This window comes from Larus michahellis, chromosome 2, assembly GCF_964199755.1.
Source record: "Larus michahellis chromosome 2, bLarMic1.1, whole genome shotgun sequence".
Taxonomy (NCBI): Eukaryota; Metazoa; Chordata; class Aves; order Charadriiformes; family Laridae; genus Larus; species Larus michahellis.
In genome coordinates, this window is record NC_133897.1 from 71,695,249 (window position 1) to 71,721,531 (window position 26,283).

Here is a 26,283-nt window from a genome sequence, read left to right on the forward strand (position 1 = left end):
CTCTGCCAGGATTCCTAGTATCGAATTATGATGCCAGCTTCATTAGGGAGCTCTGCAGGAGGTGCCCTAGCCAAGCACAAAGGTAGGACACAAAAGTGTTCCCCTTCAGGGCACTGCCCCTGACATTGCCTTTGATCTTCTTCTGCATTTAAAAAATGGAAGGGGAAAATGGGCAAATACATGTCCGTTTTCTGTGTTCTTTGTAGAAAAAATGGTGTGTACTGCCAGTAGTTGCAGTACATCATCACCTGAAACTGTTAGTGTGGCAAACGGTGATCTTTTTCTAGATTGGTGCTCTTGTTTAGTACAGTGTCCATTAATAATACATAAGCATGCTTTTTAAGATGCTTGGTATCAAGCCTGCAAGTAACAGCCTGCACTGATAAACCATGAGACAAGAAAGGGTCGTAGAGCTGCATGATCTTACTGTGAAGGACAGGAGAAACATCATCTCTTTGCTTCTACATAATTTACATTGTTTGCAGTTAGGAGTGTTGAATGTCTGCTGCCTCTGCTGCAGCCACTCTGGAAGCCTTATATTTGTGGATAAACAGTGCAGTTACTTTGATGGAGTAAAACAAGGCATGCTTCTTATGGTGGTCCTACCACTGGTTTGTTCCCTTGCACTCTGCCTTTGAGCGAGGCAAACATGCACTGCTGGTGATATTCTCAGCCCGAGTTGTAAGACAGCCTGATTTAAAAAACAAAACAAAATTAAAAAACACTCCAAAAATACTTTAATACTTGTTTTGAACAGCAGGTCTTTAGATTCCAAAGATACTGGAGCAGTGGTGAGAGAAGAGATCATGCTGAAATCAGAGGGGAAGAGCACAAAACTACATCCTTGCATATGCATAAAAGCGTAACAAGTTCTATAACTTGTTGTGACTTGATGTAGCTGGGAAAAGGCTGTAGACTTGTACAAAGAACTCATTAATTTTCTAGTACTGCAGAATTCTCAAAAGAATAAACAGCATGTGAGGAATATGTGGAAACCAAATTTTGGAAACTGTGATTGTCAAATGCTGTTAAAGAGAGCTCAAAAATAAAAGTAAAAAACATTCCTTTTATCTGTCAGGATGATCTTTTCATTTTGCTGATCTATGTGCTTCCAGAGGAAAGAAGGAAGACTGTTTTTTGAACTCATCACATAAAAGCCTGAAGACTTCTCTCCCTTTTCTAGTGTATTGGTAGTTGCTTGTAATACTACTTTTGACCAGTGATCCTGAGGAGTGCATTGATGACTATGTAGCCGCTGCATGTGGACACTTAATTATATATTTGGGAAAACAACGAGTACCATGAATTTGCTCTGGTTGCACATGTGATGAGAGCAAAAAGGTATTTCAGACTCAGTGTCTTAAGTGATGATTTCTGGTGTAGTCAGCTTAGAAGAGCAAGCTGCAAAGCCACGTGGTTCATTCATCATCTGCTGTAGGTGCTATGGGTGGTTACTTAACATAGCTGGTTATGATTGCTTCGTCCTCATTAACTAATTGTGAGAAAGTAAAAGAATCCACCAAATACTTCCCAAAATGTGCCATAATTATAGTACAATTGTGACCTACTTGGCTTCTTAGCACAGCTGAATTGGAGATGAATTGGGATGTGTGGGTGTTGTTCCAGAGAATCTAAGACCTGTTTTTCAAAGATGCTTTGTTCCTCTATGTCATTCTATGTGGAGTACCTGGTTTTACACCTCCATTCTCATTTTTAAACATAAGTGTCCCTACCGAAGGTGACATTCTTGATGGGGGGGGTTGGTGGGGTGATGAAACCCCATTATATGAAAAGGGGAGAAAAACCAATTCTTCCAAGTTTTTTTATGTATAAAACGTTTTTCCTTGTGGTAGAAGTGACATTTGGTTGGGAATGCTAACAACGTTCACTAAGGGACAGAAACCAGGTGTAGTTCTGAAAATGATTAAGTCTTTAAGATGACAGTATTGTGTACACTCATAGTGCAAGAGTGTCTTCTGTTGCTTCCTGTTGCATGGGACTAGTTTTCTAGTCAGAATATGTAATGCCAGTTTATATGAAATTTTTATATGACAAAGGAGACTCCTGTAAAATAGTGTAGGTAGTTAAAAAAAAACACAGCAGAAACAACCTTTGCTGCTGTTAAACTACTAGAAAAACACACTCCTCTCATCATATGCTGTCGCAGGCGGTGGGTAGATAGTAGTGTGGATGCAGTGAGGATGACTTCTCGTTCATGTACTAGTATAGAACATTAGAACTGGTATTTTGTGAATTAATTCTCTTAGCAAATGAAAGAAGCGTTATGGGTTTAGTTTTTGCAAGAGACAATAGGGGAAAAAACATGCTTGCATTAGCACAAAGCTTTCTAGAAATTGGTTTTCTCCATCTACATAAAAATTTGAGATAGCTGCACATTCTATGGTCTTGGTGCGTGTTAGCCAAGCAGGACAGGAGAGGCTTAATACTGTTGTGAAAGATAAAGCCTGAGCAGATTCTGGGAACAGACCTCGGCACGTGTACTGCACCGTAAAAATGTGCTCAGAAAATCTTTCTAGTGAAATTTTACTAAAGTCATGATGGCTTAAGGACAAAGGCAGGAGGAAGTTTGGAAGCTCAGTGGGGTTTGTGGTCATTGAAATTCATATTTTTCCTCTGACCTGTGAGAATATTTTTCAGACTCTTGGTGGTATGTACTTTGGTTTTGAGTTCTAGGCATGTGAGAAAAGTCAGTCTTCCATCTGAGTGTGCAGACGGAAGATCCCCTTCGTCAGGTTAAACCAAAATCTGCTGTTGTGCAGATGCGTTAGAAGGTTAGGTAACTCTGTGATAATTTCTTGAAGTGTACTATCTGTCTGCTTTAGAGGAGATGATGTTGTCATTCAGAAGGTATGCCTGTGCATTATCATTGACACCATGGATGATGAGACATGGAATTAAAAGTTCTGGGAAATAAAAATTTTAATGGTATCTCTGTGATCCGCTCTCTGTCCTGTCGTCGTCACTCCCCACCCCAGCTGTGACACTGAATCACCACATTTGTACGGTCAGTGTCTGGCAAAAATTGAGACAAGTCCAATTATTTATGAAGCTGAAAGCTGCTGGTTTCTGGGAAAGGAAAGAAACCACGAAGCACATATTAAAAATAAAACAAAGCAAAACAAAAAACCGAAGAAAAAAAAATTGATTGAGGCTAATGCAGGTTTTATGGCACATCTCTAAGCTGATACAGATGTGATTTCTGATAAACTGTAAACTGTTTTTTATTTATTCATCTGAGTCCTTTGATTGAAGAAAGTATTCCGGAGTGTCTCCATCTGAACGACTGCCAGGATAATGATTACACCGACTTGGTTAGCTGGAATTTCCAAATAGCTTAAAAAAAAATCTGTCCTGAGAGCTGACTTACTCCAGAGGCCCTTGATCATGTTGCTGCTGGTGATGCTAGCAGGTCACTTGTGGAGTTGATAGTTTGGTCTTAATAGACAAAGAGTTTGGAGCAGTAGGATGTGACATATGGCCAGAAGCTGCAGCTCCTTGTGCTTTGAAATCCAGGAGATCAGTGACGATCTTCCAACTGGGAAGCTCTGCTGCGCACCAGTGGTTTGAAAAGTTGCTATTGTGCTTTTCTTAAAATGTGGATCAGAGGAAAGTAAGAGGAAACTTCCTAAAAGGTAGTGGCTTGCATTGCTTAAGTAAATATATTAAAAAAAAAACAAAACCAAAAACAACTGTGTCAAACCATTTGTTTACTTCAGTGATGCTCTGTACCTTTTCCAATCGGGGCTTGTAAGAATGATACCAGAAAAAAACAGTTGATAAAATTCTTGATGGTGTTTACTTCAATTAAACTGTGTAGGGCTTATGCTGAGCCTCTGCAGCAGTCTATCAGGAATTCCCTAGGAAGGCTGATGTATTCTGGAATTATTTTTCAAAATATGAATGTATTTAAGAGCTTTACAAAAAACCTTAGATTACTTCCTTCGGTAGAAACTTCTCTTCCAAGTAGGAATAGGAAGTTTAGAGCTGGTGCTGGAGCTCTGGCTAGACAAGCTGATGATGTTGGACTTTCATCACACCTGAAAATCAATTGAAGTGAAAAACATTCGAGGTACAGCTAAATGTATTTTTCAGTTAGATAAGAGCATGTTCTGCGCAAGTTCTGAGCCACCTGGACATGAGCTGTCTGCGAGCTGAGCCGGTGTAGCCACCGTTAATGAGAGGGTAAGGCTGCAGTGAGTGGTTTGGCTCTGAGGCAAAATATGTTTGCGTTATACCAGTACCGTGTACCAGCTGTGTAACTTCTGGTCTAGGCAGACGTGTCATCTAAGGTATGAGCTGAGAGTAGGCAGAAGAGGTTGCGTAAGGATGTGTTTGTGGATTTGCTTCCCTTCAGCTTTTTTTTTTGCTGAGCTGTTGTATTGTGGGTTGCTAAGAAAACTGCACAAAGTATTGGTGGTTTTTTTTTCCCCTGCTTTGACTTGGTGGAGTTAGTATGTGTAGTCTGGTAGATGAAAGCATGGCTTCATCCCATCTGTTTCTGCACTGTGACTGGAGCCTCTTAATTTTTTTGAATTTTGTGTAGTGGGTCTGTCGGGTAGATAGAGACCTTTCATCCGTATCCTTATCTTATAAACCTTACTGTGTTCTGTGCTTGTGCTGTTTTGTCTTTAGACCTTTCTGCTTGTGTTTTTTCTCTTCATCTACATTTGTATTGCCTTTTTTTTTTTCATGATGTAAAGAGCAAGTGGAAACTTCTTCTCTGTGTCACTTCAGGCTTATTTCAATACCTAATTTAAACATATGCCTAAGGTTGTGGTTTTCATGAATGGCCTAAGTCAGTCTAATTCTGCACCATGTTTTTACCTTCTCTCTTGCAACGGCATTAGTGAGTGCAGGGCTGCACAGTGAGACAGGGCAGCAATCTCTCTTGAAATCAATCCCACCAAAAAAAGCCACACTGATTTTAATTTACTATATGGCCGCCAGCATAAGCATAAAAGCATTTAAGGACAAGTTGAAGTACTCTGAGCCGGTGTCTTTAGTTTGGGGGTTTCTTGTCTCCGCTTTATTTCTGAAAGCGCTCGTTGGAGTCGTGTGCGAAGGGTAATGGTGTTTTTTGCGTTGGCTTCCTATGCTCTGTGTAGACTTTCCGTGGCTAGGGAAAACGCAGGTTTATTTTTCTTCACACTTCTATAATCTCTACAAGAAACATTTGTGTGACTCTTACCTTGGTCTTGCCTGTGTAGCACTGCTGAAGTCAGTGGGGCTTAACCCTGGCACCTTGGTCTGCCGGTTTGCAGGCTCAGTTTGTTTGCCACAAAAGATGGGCTGTGTTTTGACTTCCACGGCAAAGAAAACGGATGCTTGTCTTCCTTCTGGAACTCAGGGCTGTTAGATTTTTATACCTATAAGGAATCTGACATTTTCCTTTCTTTTTAATGTGGGGCTGTATTACTAATTAAGTAATTACTGGTTAAAAATCTGCGGTGTATCATATAAATATTTTCTGACCTGATTTTTCTTAAATACATTGTGGATTACAAAAAGTTCAGATTATGATAATGATGTACACTGACTTTGTTTCTTTTCTCTTTCTTTGCTTCCTTTCCTTTATGTGACTGATGTATTCGTACTTCTCATCATCGTTGCTGATTATTTTTTTTTGCCAATCATCAAGAAAACCACCTAAGGTAAGTATTCTGTCTCTTTTTGCATTTGTGTCTGCTTGAAAATGTTGAGCAGTGCAGAAATATTGGGCGTGTTCCTGTAGTATGTGATCAATACAGCTTTAATAAAGGCAAATACATTAAAAAAAATAATCTATTGCTCATACTTACTGCTTGATCTATATATCAGTCTTATATGGATACCTGCCTACTTCATAGTTCAGACATCTATTTTATACGTGTGTGCACGTGGGTGTATATATATATATATATATATAAAAAATTTAAATATCTATTGTTTTGAATAATTTCTTTGAGTGTCAGAGGAAAACATCCTGTCAGTAAATTATGTGTATTGCTCCCAATAGGGAGGGAAGAATGGAACAAGCTATTTTAACGTGAATTGAAATAATCATCTTTGGAAAAAAAATAAGAGTGATTTAAGGTCACAGCAGATGCAAATGAATAACACTGATATTACAGTTTAAAATAGTATGCTGTAGTTTTATTTTTTTTTCCCCTGGACCTGGATTTTAGTTTTGCAGGTTTTTTGAAAGTATTTAATAAAGTTCTTCTGTCAAGCTCAGTTAATGTAGCTAATACAAGAAAAAGGTTGATCACTGCTAATTTTTTTTGTAAAAAAGCAAAAAAACCTCCTCCTTGTTGTAATTTCACAAAAAAACTGTCTTACAAGGGCCTTCATTTTCTGTAGTACATCATTCATGTTCCATTATAGGCAGACAAAGTTATTCTTGACACTGCGTAAAAGCATAATTATGGCCTTGCATTTCTGTGACAAAAATATAACAGCTGCAGGCTTGTGCATATATGCTGCATTATTGTTAGGTATATAGGTGGTCATTAACATCCTGGAGCTGTAATGCCGAAAAAGGTGTTGTGTGAAATGTTTATCAGTTTGAGGCAGAAAATGATTATTACCATCAGTGGAAATAGGCTTTGAGAGTTTGTAAAGATGTGATATGAGATTTGGATGTTTCTTCACTTATACAGTTTCTAGGGTACAGCATGTAGTTGATCTTCAAATTACGTTGTTTTTTTTTTAATGAAATTTCATAAATATTTGAAGTTTCTTTATCTTTAGGTTAATGAGCTAGTTTATCAATCAGCTGTGGATGAATTGTGATCCCACTTAAACTTGGTAGCTCAGAAGCTGTGATAGGAAACGGTATATAAGGATATTAGAGTGTTTTGCTATTTCTACAAACATGGTGTTTATTAGTAATCTTGGGCTTTTAGTGTAATTTTGTGACAAAGGTAGAGTGGTTGTTCTGTTCTGTGAGCTGTACCCTCATCTGCCTTCACATTTTCTCCACTGTGGTAGGTCTTGTGTTTTTCATACTGTGACCAACTTCTTTCTTCTTCAGTTCTTTAATGGCTTGCATTTACAGTAAGCTTACCAGTGTAGACTTTGTTTGCCATTTCCTAATATGTCTCCTTTATCACTTAACTCCATCAGCAGTTGTAATAGGGATGTAATGTAATAGGGATTTGAGGCCAGGGTGGATGAGGCTTTGAGCAGCCTGGTCTAGTGGGAGGTGGGTATCCCTGGCCATGGCAGGGGGTTGGAACTAGATGATCTTCAAGGCCCCTTCCAACTTTAACCTTTCTATGGTTCTGTGATGTAGGAACTGCTGAATGAAAATTCTCCCCTTGCTTTTCTTTTTAGCAACCTGTAGTTAGCCCTGTAAGTCACCCTACATGTCAGACTGACTGCTTCATTGAGATTCATGTGAGGCATATCCACACCTGTCCAACACAACTTTTTGCGCTAAAAAAACCTCCCATGATTGGGCATCTGTTGGTCAGATGGAAATGGCTATTAAATGTTAGCTATGTGTTTACAGTATTTTATAGCTACACAGCCAGTATGTTAGGGATTGTGTTAGGTCTGGGTAATACATTGCTAAATGCTGGAAGCCCCAGACTCTGTCTAGTCCATACCAAGGATTAGGCTTCACAACAACTAATAATGAATGTGAAATTAGACTCCTTTCTAAACTAATTATGTCATTTGTTTTGATCTGGCAAGCAGTTAATATTGGATATGGTACTCATTACCTGTAAGTAGTTCACATAAGTATACTTGCATGCGTGAAGCCTTAAAATTATTAATTCCTCAAGATGTTGATTAGGGCTTTAATTAAAAAGGGTTCTGCAGAATATTGGTTTGGCTATTTAAAATTTGAATACCCTTTGACTGTCTTCTGATTCTGTGAGAAGTTACTGCTTTGCAGCAGTAAGGCATAATTGCTGTTTAAAAATCTGCAATCTTATTTTAAGACACAGGTGAATTTGGGACAAAACCACAGATTTTTCACTGAGGTGGTGGATGCATGGACCTGCATCACTGTTTTGCTGTGGAAGCCATAGCCTCTAGCTGCCTCGTTAGCAAAATAATAACCAACAGCTGTTTTAAACTGCTATAGGTGTTTGCTGAAGAAATCTGAATCAAAGCCCTGGATCTCTTTTTTTTACCTAAACTTTGTGGTTACCAGAACAAGTCTTCTGTTTAATTTCTAATAGTTTTTAACACTCTGAGTATTGTTGTCTTTAACCTAGAAATGGTTGTGTGTGTGTCTCTCTTACCTAGGGTAACGTGCACCCTTACAATGACTCTGGATACAGTAGTACCAGGATCTAGCACTTCCTGGCTAATTCTTTCTCATAACTTTCCATTTTTATATGTTTATGCTGTAATGTTTGTAAGTTAAAATTCTTATAGTGAGTATACAATGAGTACATACTAAAGTTCATATACCTCTTTTTCTGTGGACTTCCAATTGTGCAAGATCTGTCCTGGTGAGTCACATTACATTACTTGCAACTCTGTTACTTGACTATCTCTAGATGTCTAAAATACAACGTCCAGTCTCTTTTCCAACTGTCGTACCGCTCAGACTGAAAATACTGTGCCCTGTCAAACACTGCAATAATAGAGCTGGGAGAAAAACCCTACATTGTTGGTCTTTTAGCTCCATTAAAAAATTGCAGTTTAAAAGCTACTACCCTAGTGTGGCAGGTTCTTCTCTCTTTTAGATGTTAGGATGACGTACAGAATCTTGCAAAAATAAGAAAGTTTTAAGGCTTGTTTGTTAGTTCCCTCTGTAATTTAAAAGCCCAGAATAATTTTGCATCCGGTTATGAGAACCGGCCAACGCCGTACGTCTGCTTTGTGGTTGAATGCCCACCTGTGCAGATGCTTGAAGCAGGTGTGTACCTGTTTTTCATGGTTTTCCCATTTTGCTTGCCTTCTGAAAATACGTTAAGCTTCCTTGTACAGTGGCTATGGAATTGACATCAGAGCAGTAGGAAAGCAGAAATACTCGTCCATATAGTCATAGAGACTTACTCAAAATGCTTAGAAGAATAACTGAAAGTTCAGAAAATCTTAGTGGAGATACAGGTAGCAATTTTAAACTTTTAAGTTTCAAACAAAACGTATTGGCTTTTTTTTTTAATGTTAAAACACTTAAATGTAATAGACTTTCCAAAATGTAGTTAAAAACTAATTCACAGAGGGTGCTTGAAGTTTAAAAGTTCTATTTGTGTGTCACAGATCTGTCTGTTCAAATACATTTCAGTAGTAGTTTTGATATAGTTGGTTGATGTGGTTGATAAATTGATAAAGATTTTTGCTTTTGAGTGTCCTTTAAAAAGCTAAAAAGGCATTTTCGGTACCCAGTAGTGCCCACTTTGAGTATTGGCTGTTGAGTCTGAGACTTTAGCGTTAACAGAACTTCTGATAGCTTTGATAGTCGTATTGACAGGGGGTTTCATACCTTCTTCAGGGAAATGGATCTTGGGGAGAAAAAATAAGAAGAAAATAATGATTATTCTGCATACTCCTATCAAAAGAAAAAGAAATACCCACCATTTTGGTTTTCAAGGAAGAATTATCAATGAAGAACAGACAAGGAAGAGAGCACCTTAGATGACATTTAGAGGGTATTTTCATAGTGTAGGTTCTGTATCTTGACCCCAGGTATGCTTGTGTGCTGTTCTTGGGACTGCGTGTCCTGCAGTTCCAGCACTGGAGGTCAGGAAAATATAAACTAGTGAGTCATCTTTGTACAGAAAAGATGATTAAATGGGTCACTCTTCAGGCAGGACACTGTCCTACTGGCGTTTCCTGTAGAATACCTTCGTTATGTGTGTGTGGAAGAGCCTCACTGATTGGGACCAAGTTTCTTGCTCTTGTACGCCTTATTTCTTACTCTATTGATTCTTGCATTTAGAATCTGTTTTCCCAAAGGTCTGAATTGTCCTGAAAATTGCTTTGGTTTGGTGCATCCTTAAATTATCGATGCTGGGAATGTTCAAGTTCACTGTTTTTTTCGTCAGCAATCAAAGTAGTTTTAAATTTTTGCGCACCTGTTTTAACAGAGAAGGAATTTTACTGTAGCTGCTTGACACGTTTTGCAGATAGTGCATGCCTCAGCAGTTTCCACTTTTTTTTTCCTGTTTTTTTTTTTTTTTTTTTTTTTTTTTTACTTGATCTTGTTAGTTCTGTTAGAAGGATTTGGCAATTTTCCAGAGCAGATTTTATAAATAGCCTAAGTCTTATGTCCTGGCCTTTTATGTTTAGTATGAAAATATACTAAAATGCTATATTTACGTTTGTTTTATCTTGAGACAGAATTTTACTCTTCCTATTGCATAATCATTTTGGAACTTTTAAAAATCAGTCTGACCAATTTTTGCCTTTAAAAAAAAAAAAATCAAAACAGCAATTACTTTTCTGTGAGAAACACTTGGCTGCAAGCACATATTTTAGTTTGTGAAGTCTCTTTACAAGATCAGTGTTTAAATTAAGAGTCACTGAATAATCCTGTCAGTGATTTTCCATGTTAACCAAGGGGAAAATGTGTAGGACAATAGATTAAATTGGCTTACAGTACTGGTCTATTGACATTTAAATAATTACAGATGAGCATGTGTAGCTGGGTGACCTTTCTGAACTAGGATGTGTGATCCACTGCAGAAAATACTTGGTTTCAAGGGGAAAGAATGGGCACCTGGTAAACTTGGATCCTTTCAATTGGTTTTTCTTTTGTAATGAACTGCTTGGTGTTTGATCGTATAGAGATTAGGTATTGTTACCAAGCCCCGTAGAAGTGGAATGTGAGAAAACACTATTTCTTGACCTGTAAAAGTTAGGAAAAGGGTTAGAGTGTTCTTACTGATGAGAGAGAGTTCTTTATGCTTAGATTTGAAGTACAATAAACAAATGCACGGAAGTAATTTAAAATGCCCCCTACTTACGTGGAGGTCTGAAGATAAGGTGAAGTAACTGCTGCATTTTGCTTGCAGTTCAGTGGCAAAACTACATCTTTGACTCAGTCACAGCAGGGAAGGTCCTGACTTGTGAAGATGTCTCTTTCTATTTGTGCTGCAGTAAGTGACTCAGACCTCCCTGTTAGATTATTATTATGGGGATTTTTGTTTGTTTGTTTTCCCTTTAGAAGGGAATTCCAGAACTCATTTCACTCTTGTGGACTAAGTGTTGTGTTTCAGATCTTGTCTTCTCTCGGGCCATTCGATGTGTTTTGCATTAAGATGGGGGAAAGGGAAGAAGGTGAGGTTACTGTGCTACCTGGTTTTATCCTTCTGAAATATTTACAGCAGCAGACATCTTGGGAAGAGTTAGGTTACAATGTAAGTGTAGATTAGATTGCATAGTAATTCTGCAATAGCAGGGAATCCAAGTTGTCCTGCAGTCCCAGATGCCAAAAGGAAACGATCCATCTTCTTCCTCACTTCAGGGTTTGTCTCACAGGGAATTTGATGTTACTGCTAATAGAGCCTGTGGCTCTTGCTCTACATTGACCTGCATAGTTTGTCTCACCGAGGAGATCAGCTGTCAGAAGACCGGGCAAAGAAATCTTGGCTCAGGCAAAGTTTTAATAAAGAAGGCTGTTTGGGTTTTTTCCCCACCTCTTGGGATCCTGAAAGAAAAAAATAAATAGAATCTATATCATTAACTCCTCCACAGTCAGTTTACCATGGTAAAATGTGGAAAATATACTGCAGTTTAAGGCATGTTTGTGATGATACAAAGCTGTCAAAACAACAGCGTTAAATGTTTATACCATGATGTTCTCAGATGTGCAGAAAAAAAGTAACTTGGATCAAATCCCAATGCGTTAAGTGGTTTTACAGGACACTGTTCCAGGTCCACAAGCCCACTGAGCACAATATTGAATCTCATTCAATTTCTAATCAGCTGGAACTCTTGACTGAAGTGATATTAAGTCTTGTCGTTTCAGCAGGCTGTCATAGCTTGTCTAATAGAGCCACATTTTCTATTTGTAAGCTTCCTCTACTGAGATCCAGTGCTGTACTCTTAGTTTAGGCAGTTAATTTGATACTATTTATTTGCTCCTTAAGGCTTAAAAGTAGCAAAACTTTTGTGCGTCTTGTGTTGATGTCTGCTAAATAGTCATCTCGCCAAGTTCTGTATATTGAGTCCTTTCGATGCTGTTTCATTACTGCTGGCAGAAACTTTTGTCAGCATTAGTTCCTGGGGTGGAGCTAATTATTGGGTTTTGGCTGTGTTTTGATGCCTGTATTAAGGGATACAGTAAGCAGTATTTTGTATCGTGTAAAATACAGTTAGAAAAGTAGTATTGCAGTTCTGCAACTCTCAAGATTTCCCAAAAGTATTCCTGCTAATGAAGCCTTTTTACAGTTCTGATTTAGGATCTCTAGAAACAGTAGAGTCTAACTGCAGTTGAACAGTCTTGGACTTTTACTGTTCTAAGAGAAATGTCTTGTAGCCAGAGTTCCTTCCTCATTTGTCTTTTTATGTGCTTCTATAGGTGTTTGCCTTTGATCACTGCTTCTGGTCCATGGATGAATCAAACACCACAAAATACGCAGGTAAACTATTTTCCATACATTTGACAGGGTAAATAATTTGAGAACATATGAGAGCTTGGGCTTTTGCTTCGTGGGTTGTTTTTGCGTTTTGTACTGTGATGCTCAAGTGTCGTCTTTACAAAAGCAGACTTCTCATTTTCACAGGGATTGAGTCATCTGAGTGTAGCACCTCAGTTCAGAAGGAATGCAAGCTGTAAGGAGGTGCCAATGCACTGTTCAGGAGGGATGCTTTTCTTTTACATCTAAGCTATAATGTTCTCTTTTTTTTTCTCCTCCCCTGGAAGAACCTCTTGTGAGGATCGTTTCTGTCACTTAAAATGACATTTCAGTTCTGCATCAGAAATTACTTTTGACTAATGCTGGTGATGAAAGTGTGTGTTTTCAGTGCTCTGTGTTCCTGTGAACAAGAGAGGAATAAAGCGTGTTCTCAGATGTTGTGGTTATTTAAGGTCTTTCAAGCCATTCATAGTCTGGTTGTTCAGATCCCTACTGTTTTTTGAGTGATCAGCTTTGTGACTCCTTCCTCCCAAAAGCTGGATAATCCTGACAAGATTGTAACCCCAGTGGTTAGTTTTCTCATAACTGGATTTGTGTATTAGCATGCTCATACTTTATAAGAGGACTTGTTTTGATAGTACATCTCTGAACACTGGGATTTCAAGGCTCTGGTCCATGGAAAGGAGAAAAAAAATAGCATTCAGTTTAGATATTCATTCATATTATGAAGTTTTGTGGCCCATAAGAAATCTTGATGGTTGATAGGGTTAATTATCTCAAAGTTTGGGATCAGTGGTCTCATAAATGAACTGTCATGTACTTGTGTTAAAATATATGTCTGACTGCTGTAGCCTCTGGTATCAAATCCCAAATCTTCGAGGTTGCACTTGATCATAGATTCTGCTGTATTTCTTGCTTGCCTGAGCAACAATAAGTTTCTTCAGGAAAAAAGTTCTGCCTCAGTTCATCTTCCAGTAAAGGTGTTTGCACTGAACAGATACACGGCACAATATTTGTAGTTCACGCTGGCAGAGCCATTGGAGCACACAACAGCTCCTTTTGTGCCTGCACACCTCCGTTTCCTTTTCGTGGAAGGAGGTGATGGTACGCACCCAGATCTTGGCCCCATGGAGTGTGCAGGTGCGAGCTGCACCGTGGCACTAACCCACTCGCAGAGAAGAGATAGACCAGAGAAACACCCCTAACCAGTTAAACTTGTTTCTGTCTTGGCTTAATTCTCCAGGTGAATTCACTGGGCTTCTACATCTATTTATTTTTTGAGTCAAAACTAGATTTCTCTAGCCTATTTCAGAACTTGTCATTGAATCCGTATCTGAGAACTGAAGTTTTATTATTGGTATGCAGATGAACCTCTCATTGGACTGGACTCTAGAAAGCTGTCACCCACATCTCTTGTGCTCTTGTGTTTTCTTACTGGCCAGAAAGCTATAAGGCCGCTTTTTTGGCCTATTCCAGATAATGTTCCTTTTGGGGAAGAAAAACCCCAAACGCGTTTTCCTGTGGTTTTTTCATAAATATGATAAGAATGTGAGCTTCAAGACTCGCATATGAAAAACAATGCTTTCACTGAGTATTTTTTTTTTTTTTCTTGGTATGGTCTTGAAGTTAACTTATGACTTCTAGCCCTCGTGTTCTAGAACGTAATGAGTTTGGCAGAATATCAACATAGAAGTGAAAACAAAAGAAAACTGTTTCAGGCCTAAGTTACTGGGTTATTGGCTTGTTCACTTGCTTGTGCATGAACTGATACTATATCCTATATTATAGCAGTGTGTCTTGTTTTAGACCCACCAAACCAAATACTGAAATGGCAAGATTTCAGTTTTTATGTATTTGTATTATTAAAGTGCCCTAAGTCTTTTTCACAGCTTGGCCTAAATTACTGAACAAAAAAATATGGTAACTGGTTTTGGTTGGGGTTTTTTTGTTCCTTTACCTCATGGAACAAAACCCAGTTGTCCTAGGCACCTTGCAAATGCACACGCTGTCTATGTCTGGAGACTGTACCAGAGACTGTTACAGAATTAACAAGCTTAAAGAGTCCAAACAAGCCACCTGACAGCTTGAGTTTTTGAGCTAAGCCTTAATTTTTAGGTTGGATGCTGGACTGCAGAAGGGCTGCTGATCCGGAAGCCAGACAGATGCATTAAATACTCCCTGCCCAAAGTAACTCTGTGTCAATGCCTAAGTTTAGTGTCACTGGCAAGAGCAGTGATTAATGGCACAATTAAAAGGAAACACGTATAAAGCTTGAAAGCTAAGTCCAAAGTGCTTGTAAATGTAAGCTTCAAGCTTAAGTAAAATTCTTGAAATATGGAAGATATGTGAGACAAATGTAATTACTTGAAAAACCTCTTTATCTGCATCACAGAAATACAGTGGAAGGTTTAACAAGAGATTCTCATGTATTAGGTTACCCCGTCAGTCGCTGCTCTCTGTGCAAAACCAAAACATGCTCATCTCACATTATGTTGAATAGATCTATTGTTGTGTATATCATCTTATATTAAAGATTTTGTTGATTGACATGTGGGACATGAGAAAACCCACAGAATGGTGCGCACCACAGACAACATACATCTGAATCCTGTGTTGACTTATGTGGATAACTCTTCCATGTTTGGTGTTTTTTTGTTGTTTTTTTGTTGTTGGGTTTTTTTTTAATGTCGACAAAACCAAAGTTTGTGCTTTTCTGGAAATGCACATTTGTTACAGGATCCTTAAAGCTATTGCTCATGACTATGGGCTGGTTTTATTTTTCACTTTGATCTGTAATACTTCTGGCACTTACTAATATTGTTTGCACAAGAGCAAGATTCTTGTTTGGTTAAACTTAATCACATGGCTAATTGGTAAAAATTCTCAGGATGTAGCAGAGCAGGGTTGACCCTGAAATGGGATTAGCCATTTCTTTCTCTTACACCAAACTCATTCTGTGAGATATCTTCATCTTTTTTGGCTGAAGCTAAGGCTTATTTTGTACATACTAATTGTCTTTCTGAACTCATATTAAGGAAGTACAAGGAATCTTAATTCCAGTTTGAAAGTTACCTTCTCTTTTCAGTGTTTGAAAACATGGGGATTATTGCTGTGAAGACCTAGTGCTGTGTATTTAGACTCTAATTTACATTTCAATAACTCCATATGCATGAGGCACTAAACTGTCCTTTTTTTCTTTTTTTTTTTTTTTTTTTATTATTGTGATACAGAAGTAGGCTGTTGGTAGCGTAATTTCTTTTTAAGCAGTTTTTTCTCCACTGGGTTCTAAATTCTAAAATGATCCAGCAATATCACTAACCTAAATAATGAAGGTTACCTTTATGTGAGGAAAAACATCTAGAGAGGGCATCTTTGCAGCTGTGCTCGCAGGACTGTATCTCCCATGAAGACACCAGGGAGCCTGGAGCACAGAAGACAAGTACGCTAATTCACAAAACCTTTGTGAACGTGGTGCTTTGGGTTCAGATTCTGCAAGAGGTGGAGGCTGTTTAACAACCTGATATCCCAGCTTAGAGACTGCAAGATGCAGAACCCCATCTGAATTGCTCTTAAGACTGAAAAGGAAGTGTTTATGTTAAAATATTTTTTGTTTTAATCCAGCCAATTAGCAGGTAGAGAATTACTCTGAATACTGAGGCTTTGTGTTTCCATACAATTTGTGGCTCCATTGTTCCAAGCAAGGAGTGATTGCAGACCTCTGGGTTTGTGCCGATCATCACATGCTAGCTCCTCGGCTTTTTTTACGATGATTTAATTTTGAAAGATGTGGTTGGGTATTTGGTACGTATATGACCCTCTTATCTGAAAGGGAAAAAAAATAACCAAAAATGGGTCAATGAAATAGTTTTTTTGGAGGAGGGAGAGGTATTTGGTTATAAGAAAGAATGAGTTTGCCTTGATCTGGAAAAGGGAAGAGTTTTGCCTGGTAGGCTATAGGAGAGGTGTTTTGAGAGTATGCAAAATAGCTTATTATTACCATTTGTTTCTTGACTTGAATGGGTCAAGAGTCATTTAATGGATAAGGACACACCTGCTTGCCTTGAAAAGCTCACAGTCACAAATAACAGCTCGGCATTTTGGTGAAAGGGAGGACACTGAGAAATTCTCAGAGACGAGAACAAAGAATTCTTTTTACAAGCTTAGACAACAGTAAGAGCCTATTGAAGTCTGCACTGAAGTGGATTTTTAAAAGGAAGGAAAGAAGCACTTCTGTTTGGGAAGGATTCAAGAGATGATATAAATAACTACAGTAACACTTAGGCAGGTCCATTCTATGGACCCCACACTGTATTGACTTAACCGTGGATTTTTCTTAAACTCCCTAAGCTGCATCACGTTTGGCCTGAAACTTCAGATCTGTGTTTCCGCAAGCTGTGTTGTCCTGAGAAGCTAAACACCTGACTTGGGCTAAGCTATAATTTTATATGAAATATATATATGCTGACTACCACTCTTCCAGCGGCTGTTTTAAAAGGAAGCAAAGCAGGCAAGTGGTTTAAAGAACTGTACACATCTGCCCTCATGAAAGATTTTAAGTTGTGGATTATGAGCAGACAGGAGTGTCTGTCTGTAGTTCAGGCCTCCCCATTTAAGCTGTTATGCGGGAGAAGCCTATCCCTCTCTTACTATTCCCTTGACGTTTGTTTTTTGGTTTGAGGGGTTTTTTGTTTGTTTTTTTGTTTGGGTTTTTTGGTTGTTTTTTTTTTTTTTTTTTTTCTTTAGAGGAGTGTGTGTAGAGTATGTAGAACTTGATTTTGTGTCACACAGCTGACACCTGACCTTTACATTTTTGGTGAAACTCAGTTATTCAGTATAATTTTAGCACTGTATGGGTCAGGCATTTAAAATGTAGGTGATGTGGCATCTAATTTGAAGTACTTGATAGCCTTTAGTGGATCAAAGCTTTGAACATTAAAGACTCCAGTGCTTTGTCAATACTGTAGTGTTAGGCTGCAGTGGTTAGATGATGCTGGTAGCTGTTTTGCTTTTAGGTTCTCGTTAAGGTGAACAACAGGCATCTTTTTTCCAAATTTAGAGAGATTGTTTTGACACTCTCATCTAGCAGGGCTTTTAATAATTCTGATCTCTGCAGATCAAGTTTTATTTTAACTGTTAGATCATGGAACCAACTGCAATTTATTGCTGTCAAGATTTGCTCATTAAGATGTTCCGGGTTAGAGATTAAGCCATAGAGTTGACTTTTCAGTGTTGTACATAACAAGTTGTTACTTGGTTCTAGCTATATTTGCTATCAGGAATGGCAGTGATGTGTCATAACGTTGCAGTCATGACCTGGCTGAATGAATCTATGCTAATATGAGACAATTATCCCTATTTCAGATGGTCAGGTTGTTATGAACTAGAAATACCAGACGTCTGAAAACGAGACACTGAGACTACTTTTTGTTAAAGAACATCTTGAATGTGTTTGTCACTAAATGAGCAGATCTTGGGAAGGACAATAACTGCCTTTTTTAAAGGGAGTTTTGTTGGAAAGGGTGTGGACCTTTTCCCTCCCCTCCCTTTTCTTCCCTTCTTCTCTTCTATCCGCTGGCATCAGTCCAGCGAACTTGAAAATGCCTAAACTTTACTTGTAAATAGCTTCATTTTGCAGATTGCGAGAAGAGGTCTTAGGGTTCCTCTGCAACGTGTAGGTTTCTGTAGGAACACTATCAAATCATATTTCCTGATTGGAGTTTCAGAAACTGTAAAGGGATGATACAGAGGGAGAGAAGGGGAATAAGCATAGAGATGTAAGAGAGAATACTTAAATATCTCATTCTGAAAATGATGTGTGTTGTATTCTTGCATGTTGGGGTCTTTATCTGTCTTTCTGTTTTCAGGGACTTTTTGTTATCTTATGTATTTTCTGAATTTAAATGTTCTAATAATTTATGCTGGCTCAGAGATTCCAACTAAGATTTTCATATGCAGCTCTGCGGGTAGATAATGTGAAGGTTTTATTTTGAATTGTTAATAATTTAATAGCCACCATTAACATGCATTGCCATACTTCGCTACTTTTGTTTTATATTTTTGCCATTGAAATACCCAGCCATTTCAGTAGGTAGAGAACATGTGAAAAAACTTTTTATCTTCAGAGTGCAATACTAAATACCCTCGATGCATGGTACTAGCCCAAGCACGGCTTTTGAAAGTCCCAGGTTAAAAATGTGAATCTGAGAGGAGGATGGGCCTCCTTTGGCTTTCAGGTAAGTCACAGATACCATTTTGAATGCTGAAATCTTCAATATCTTTACTATGTTTATTTCTAAAAAAGAAATGTTTATTATCTCCGTTTATGTGTTTATGGAAGAATGTCAGAGCATGTCAGAGTGATTAACGTGAAAATATTCAGTCCTAAAAGCTGATGGAAAAGATTCTTGGGTTAGTCTCCTGCTGGAAGTGGCCTTCTGAGGGATTGAGAATTACTCATTTGATCTTTTGTGGATGATGCTGTTGGCATCAGGCTTCCAGATGCGCTTGTCAAAATGTGCAGATAACGTCTTGAAGCTATGAAGACAGTTACAGCTGTGTGGTGAAAGTGGAAAAGGTTTCCATGTTGTCTCGTTGTTGCTTTCCAGTACGTCTGCAGGACCAAGCGGGGATCCACCAGTGTTTCTCAGGTTTTGATTAGCAGGGCATCCCTAACACTGGGTTGACATGGTTTCCTACCTTGTAGCATTAGGGGCACTGCCACGTGCCCCGTAACTAACATCCAGCATCATTGTCTGATAATCTTTCTCACGCCAGGTTAACAGTCTTGCTCCTTGAAGTAATGGAAACAAGATTATTTAGACTGTGGTCTGCAAGAAAAATTCACCGGACTCGCTCCCCTTTCCTTGAAGGGATGAGCAGACAGGAGATCCTTGCCTGTGAGAATTAGCAGCTCGTACACTCATCCTGGGCTCCCTGACGGCCTCGGCTATGCTTTCCCCAGCGTGACTGACTGCGTGTCTGTCGGTCACCTAAGGCTTGCCCAGGTTCTGAGCAGAATACGAGAGAGGGGACAGGTGTTCCAGTGTCTGGCCTTTAATTGCCTCTATAAGAGGCTCTATGGTCTTATCCAGCTGGAAGATTTGGAATCCCTCTCTTAAAGACAATAAAGGCTGGTGTAGGGGATATCTTTCTGTTAACTAAACAAATTAAATTATTTTTCTCTATTTCTTCCTTTTTCTCTAGATTAAGTTAGAATCGAGTTTAAACCCTTGCTTACCTTTCCAAATGCTAAGTTTCTGTGGAAGAACAGTCCTGTAAATAAGCAAAAGTATTAACTGCAGGCAGTATAGGTTTTTTTAGCAAAACAAAAATGCAGTAGTGTAGACAATGGAACTGCATTATTTCTTTTGTCCATAAGTGCACATAGACATAATTCTGTATAATACAGATTTTATAATCAGTTTGCAAACCCAGTAATAAAATTCATGAGGGAAGCAGTGAGGTTGCTTAATGAAAAATATCTAAATCTCATGGTTGATATGCTGCAACCGTCAACAGTACACTGCATTAGTAAATTAATAAAATACCCATAATTGAAGTTTAATATCTTGTGTTCTTTTATGTGAGTGCACTTAAAAACAAACTTTATTTTCTCCCATGATAATTTGACTGGTTACTATAAACATCACTCTAAGGACTCATTTGTCTATGTTTGTATTGCTGAGCTCTTAAAAACTGTAATAAACTCATAATTTTAGAATTATGTATCAGTGTCTGATTGACTTTCAGTTTTAGTGTTGACCGTTTGAAAATTAAATCTCTTCTGAAAAAACCCAACCAGCCAACCAAAAAAACCCCAGCTTTGCCTGTGAGTTTCAAACAGGGTTCCTTTCCTGGTATTTAGCAGTAAGAGATTCTGTGGGCCATCTTATGGTTATCATGACTGTGCACAGTTTTATAACATTTTGATACCTGTTTTTCTTGGGAAACATGGAGGAGGTTACTGTTTTATTGTTGGTCACAACTGGGTAATAAAAGTTTGGGTTTTTTTTTCCTTTTCTGACAAATGGTTTTATTCTCCACTCACAATCAGTGTGCAATATATATGCTTTTTTCTCTTAATAATTATACTCAGCTTCAATATTTGCTTGATTTTTTTTTGTCTTCTTGATCAGCAAGATCGTAAGTGGCTCCCTGCCACTTTGATACTTGGTAACTTCAAAATGGGTCCTCAGGAGCTGTTTGGAAAGCAAATTTTTGTGTATTGTACATTCTTATTAAAAATCTTCCACTGATACATTTTCTTCATTCATTCTTCAGTAGTTTAATGTTCTCTATAGCTATTTCCATGTTTTTGAACAGTGCTCTCTCAACATAGATATTATAAAATGACCAAATGGTCATAAGTCAAATGAGAATTGAATTCACGTGCATGGGGAAAGGCACGGAGTTACTCCAGAGTGCAGCAGATTCTCCTCTGGTTTTAATTCCTGTATTCAGCAATTCTGAACTGTGTTAATCCAGGGAGCAGTAACACTTTGGAATTTCAAAAATTCAACTGGAAAAGACACACAAAGACCGTTTGATACGGCATTGCTGTACTACTTTTTCCTTTACAGCAGAAGAGAAATTAGGTTAAAGAAAAATAAAAGTGGTGTAGTACTTTTTAGTCCTATTTATGTGCCTGTAAATCTTTCCACATGTTGTTCTGCAGGAATTTTCTGGGCTACCAATTACTCAAGGATCATAGAGTGTAAATATTCTCTTGCAGTGTATAAATGTATAGCTAGATGGGGTTTTTTTATGCCAATACATTCCATTTTGAGAACTGTGGGAGTCACTATTGCATCCGCTGTACAATATAATTTCTTGTAGCTGACAACTGCTGAAATTAACTTACCTAAATGAGAGATGCAAGTGATCACAGCTGTTCAGAAAGTTACCAGGCAGTGAATGTAAATTTAAAACCAAACACCCGAAGGTGTATAAATACTGTCCTTAGCTCAGATCTGCTCCTTTTGGCTATACACACAGATGGTGTAATCCTCAGATCAGAACTCAAAGCAGACAACCCATTGACCCTCCTTCTGGTGTATAAATTCTGGGCTTTCCTATCGAAAAACAAACAAACAAAAAAACCCAACCACCACCACCCTGAAAAACAAACAAACAAAACAACAACAAAAAAACCCAAACCAAAAAAAACAACCACTATGCCCGTTTTCATCTTCTACATCTAAAAGTTTGAAGCACATCTAAAATCTGCCTGGCACAGAGGGACAGTTTTCAGACTATGAAGTTCTGCAGCTGATGTTTCAAACTATGGATTCGACAGAATATATCCTCAAACAGCTCTTTTGAAGTCTCACGGCCTCCCAAGATGCATTTCCTGCTGAATGTCATCAGAATGCTTTTATATTGGTTCCAGCATCACCTTGCCATGGGGTGAATCATAATAGCTTATGGTGAGACTCGAGGCCAGTTCCCAAGAGAAACAACTACTACTATTTCTAGCATAATATTTGTTGTACCTCTAATATCCTAGATCACTAATGAGTTTCATTGCAATTCTGCTATGGAACTCTTTCGGGTACAGTTTGTGATTAAAGAATTTATGCCGATCGCAAAATTTACACTCAAATAATACAACATTTAGACATCTGTGTTATTTTCTAAGCATTCAACTTAGGATGCCTTTTGAAGAACTGCTTCCTTCACAGGAAAATCAGCAATATATTTAAACACAGAGGTAGCTGTTGCACTAGTTTCAGGCAACAGTTCTGAACTTGGCCCTCAGTTTTATCATTTGTTCAATGCATATCAGTAATTGCAAACCTCTTCTTTTTTCATGCTTTCGGTAATTTTTAGTGTGTTGGTCAATTTAAAATTAACTTAAAAATAATTATCTTCTAGGTCAAGAAGTGGTGTTCAAGTGCCTTGGAGAAGGAATTCTTGAAAAGGCCTTTCAGGGATATAATGCTTGTATTTTTGCCTATGGACAGACAGGTGAGTCTCCTGCGCTAAAGGGGAAGAACGCTTTTTGTGCACCTGGGAAGTGGGAAGAAGAAAACATAAGTATTACGCTAGATAATATTTAAAAATTGTATTTTGAAATATCATGACGTTAAATGCCAAACATTTAGCACAGTCAGTGACAATGTAAAGTTCTTAAAGCAGCTCTAAATATATTCCTAGGTACTACCTGTTGGGGCCACTTTCAAAGCCTGAAAGGAGTAGTTCATACCGAAGGCTCATTCAGTCTTTTGTGTTTGAGTGTGTTCAAAGGAGTCCCAAGTAATGGCCCCGCTGAAAGAAACCTTCAAGATAATTTATCTTTTTGTTTACCTGTACCTTGTAGTCCAAAGAGCAAGCTATCTGTCTGGAATAGCATGTCATATTCTTCTGATATGTGCTTCTGGGGGAATAAAAAGAGAATTAAAACATGTGTGTGCTTCATGAACAAATGAGTAGCTCAGAAATTACATTCTAAAGCATTTTCTTCTCCTTTTTTTCCTTTAGGTTCAGGAAAGTCCTTTTCAATGATGGGCAATGCAGAGCAGCTGGGTCTGATCCCACGGCTCTGTTGTGCTTTATTTCAGAGAATCTCTATGGAAGAAAATGAATCTCATACTTTTAAGGTCGAAGTGTCCTATATGGAAATCTACAATGAGAAAGTCAGAGATCTGCTTGACCCAAAAGGGTGAGTAGCTTCACTCTCCCCCACAGCCTTCCTTGTTTTTGTCTGAACCTGTAAAAGTAGAAATCACTTTTGGAAGTCCTTGAGAGGGTTTTTTACAAAATGTATGTTTATATGACTTCTTTAGAAAGGATTAGATATCGAACACCAGAAAGTATATCCATCTATATGAAGTAGTAACTGGTGTGGATCAATTTAAATATTAGGATACCAACATAATGATACAAATAAATACTGTATGAAGTAGTTTACCACCAGAAAGCAAGACTATGTAGAAGTAAAATCTAGGGTATTTTTGCTGTATGATCCAGACGATATTCAGGTAAGAGTTTTCATCAGCTATAAGGAGTTTGAAGTTTATTTACAACTTGGTTCTCCTGGTTTAATGTTGAACTTTCTGAATGTGGAAGGGTGGCACCTCAGAATGCACTTGTGGCACTCTGTTTTGTTTACACAAAAATACTTTTTAGGCTCTCTGTCTTGGAGATGTCTAGACGGGAGGTATTCTGATAGGATTTTTTTTTGGCTGACCATTGATATATGTGGTATATATTTTGATTCTTGAACATAATTGCACTAGGTGAAAAAGTATGCAAGTCAGTCAAAAAGGTAGATTTGAGACTTACTTGATACGTGTCAACAAAGTGTGGAAAAGGCAAGAGGAATTGAAGGTTTAGCAAACTGCTGGGGGGAGGGGCGAGGATTTTTGGTTTCTTTTTTTGTCATCATTCATTCTGCCAAATAAGGCGTTTCGGGTTTTGTTCCACCACAAATACTGGGGTGGTAGGATGCATTAAAAATAATTCATGTATATAGAATAAAACTGGTTAGATTAATTTAAGTCTTTATTGTTAATTTGAGTTTAAAAAAAATCTGGAAGACTTCTTTGCTCCGGTTACAATTAAAATATAAATTGCCTGCCATATAGAAGATTCTTATCACTTCATACTATATTTTTTGTTTTTCAATAAAGTTCACACTAGTGGATTGTGCATAAAGTCTGCTTTATCCCATAGGAGTCGGCAGTCTCTTAAGGTTCGAGAGCACAAAGTGTTGGGACCGTATGTAGATGGCCTGTCTCAGCTGGCTGTTACAAATTTTGAGGTAAATATAAACCAATGACAAGTTTATAAATAACACCTATGTACATAAGCAATAGGAATCTTATAAGGGATAAACTAGTGTCTGTACAAACAATTTGGCTCTTGAGTGTTTATGGTCTCTGGCAGTGGTGAAGATCCTCTCTAATGCTTCAGGAGTATTTATTTCATGTGAAAGCATTGGATTTGCCTTTACGTTGGTTAAAAATATAATAGTGGTATCTCTTTATTTTGCAGTTTTCAATGCATATGGTATACACCAAGAACACCATGTTTCCTTGACAAAGGAAATATGAGGCTTCCAAAATAAGAATATTAGTCTTCCAGCACAAATTCCTTTTGATTTTGTTGTTGAATACGACGACCTCTTATTTTATACATGGGCATTGCTTGAGGAGCTACAACATGGCTTATATAATTCATAATTTAAATCACGGCAGCATCTGAGCCCACTTGAGTTGACAAAACACATTCAAATAAATCAGTATCGTAGAAGCCAATGAACTACAATGGAACTACAATGAACTACAGCTACAATGGAAATAATTAAAGTGGTGCAGTTTTATGAATTGTGGAGGCCTTTCTTTTTATGAGGAAGCTGATTTGAAAATGCTGTTTTTTTAAAAAAAATAATCATTCTTTGTACTATTATGTGGGAACCTTCTTGCTTTTTTATGGGGATTTTTATTTTTCTGAAGCATCCGGGCATATTATAGAGTTATAAAAACTGCTTTTGCAGCTTTTATGGTGAATTGCGTACTTTGAAAGAACATCGTCTTTGTTCAAATTCTAGGAAATTTTGTTCATGCCTAGTTTTTGGTTGATGACTTTTATGAAACTGTCTTGGAAGACTCAGCAAGCGTGTGTATCAGACTCAGCATAGTCACCTTTGTTTTTACGTATGTGGGAAGGTACAGGCTCCAAGTGAGGTAACCTTTGAGCCAATTATGTGAAAATAGTGTTAGCGCGATTCAGTAAAGAGGCAACGCATTGTGTTCACCTGTGTAAGTAGGTCTGTGCTGACCTGATTACTGGCATTAAACAATGTGATTTTTAATGTGGATATTGCCAACATATTTCATCAGCAGATAAGGAGAAGGTGCAGTGAATGTAGTTGCTGGGCTTTTAAGCGCAGCACTTAAAACAGAGATGTGATTTAACGTTGCTCTGTGGAATTACATACCGTCTGTACCAATACATCTCAAAACGTGCAAAGAGTTTTCTCATTGCTTCTGCCTTCCCTTCTTCCTCTCTCCCACACATACACACCCTTCCATCTAGATGCGGATTTTGTTCAGCAAGCACAATACTTTCTTTTATCCTAGCATCACTTTTTACTCTTTTTGCTCTAGGATATTGAGTCACTGATGTCGGAGGGAAACAAATCACGAACAGTTGCTGCAACCAACATGAATGAAGAAAGCAGCCGCTCTCATGCTGTATTCAATATTATAGTGACTCAGACACTTTATGACCTGCATTCTGGTGTATGTATTTCTGTTGATTAATTTCTGAAGTTGTGGTGAATTCTTCTTCTTCCCTCTTCTTCCACATACATGATCTTTTTAGCTGTCCTTCTACCTTTAATGCCATGGTGTCCAGTAATCAAAGTAATGTTGGCAAGACCATGAGATTGAGAGAACCCTGGAAGAGTGAGGAAGCACACCAGATAAAGCAAACAGTTGGATCACTTTTTAAAACTGTATTGGCACCATGAAACGTGTCTTAGGTCTTACCTGTTGCTGAACTTTGTAAGTTTTGATGGCCTATTCTGCCAGTAAGGTTATTAATGTTACCACACAGCTGGTTCTGGTTCATTAGTGCTTTAGCTCTTTACTATGAAATAGTGACTCTAAAAAAGTGACTCTTTAAGACCTGTAAAAACTTTTGACAGTTCCTTCTTCTCTCATATCTTGAATTTGATACTTTAAACCACATTATTGTGAAGAACAGTGTTTCATGGTGCTGGTGTCAGACATGC

General features: G+C 38.1%; 1 protein-coding gene across 7 annotated transcripts in view; it reads left to right on the forward strand.

The window, feature by feature from the left end:
• KIF13A (kinesin family member 13A) overlaps positions 1-26,283 on the forward strand; it is a 118,232-nt gene that overhangs the window by 41,069 nt on the left and 50,880 nt on the right. For all 7 annotated transcript variants that reach the window (XM_074575830.1, XM_074575831.1, XM_074575832.1 and 4 more), the window contains exons 3-8: positions 5,660-5,672; positions 12,488-12,548; positions 22,419-22,511; positions 23,025-23,205; positions 24,219-24,306; positions 25,655-25,789. In XM_074575830.1, coding sequence (XP_074431931.1) covers positions 5,660-5,672; positions 12,488-12,548; positions 22,419-22,511; positions 23,025-23,205; positions 24,219-24,306; positions 25,655-25,789 — 571 coding nt within the window. The remainder of the gene's footprint in view (positions 1-5,659; positions 5,673-12,487; positions 12,549-22,418; positions 22,512-23,024; positions 23,206-24,218; positions 24,307-25,654; positions 25,790-26,283) is intronic.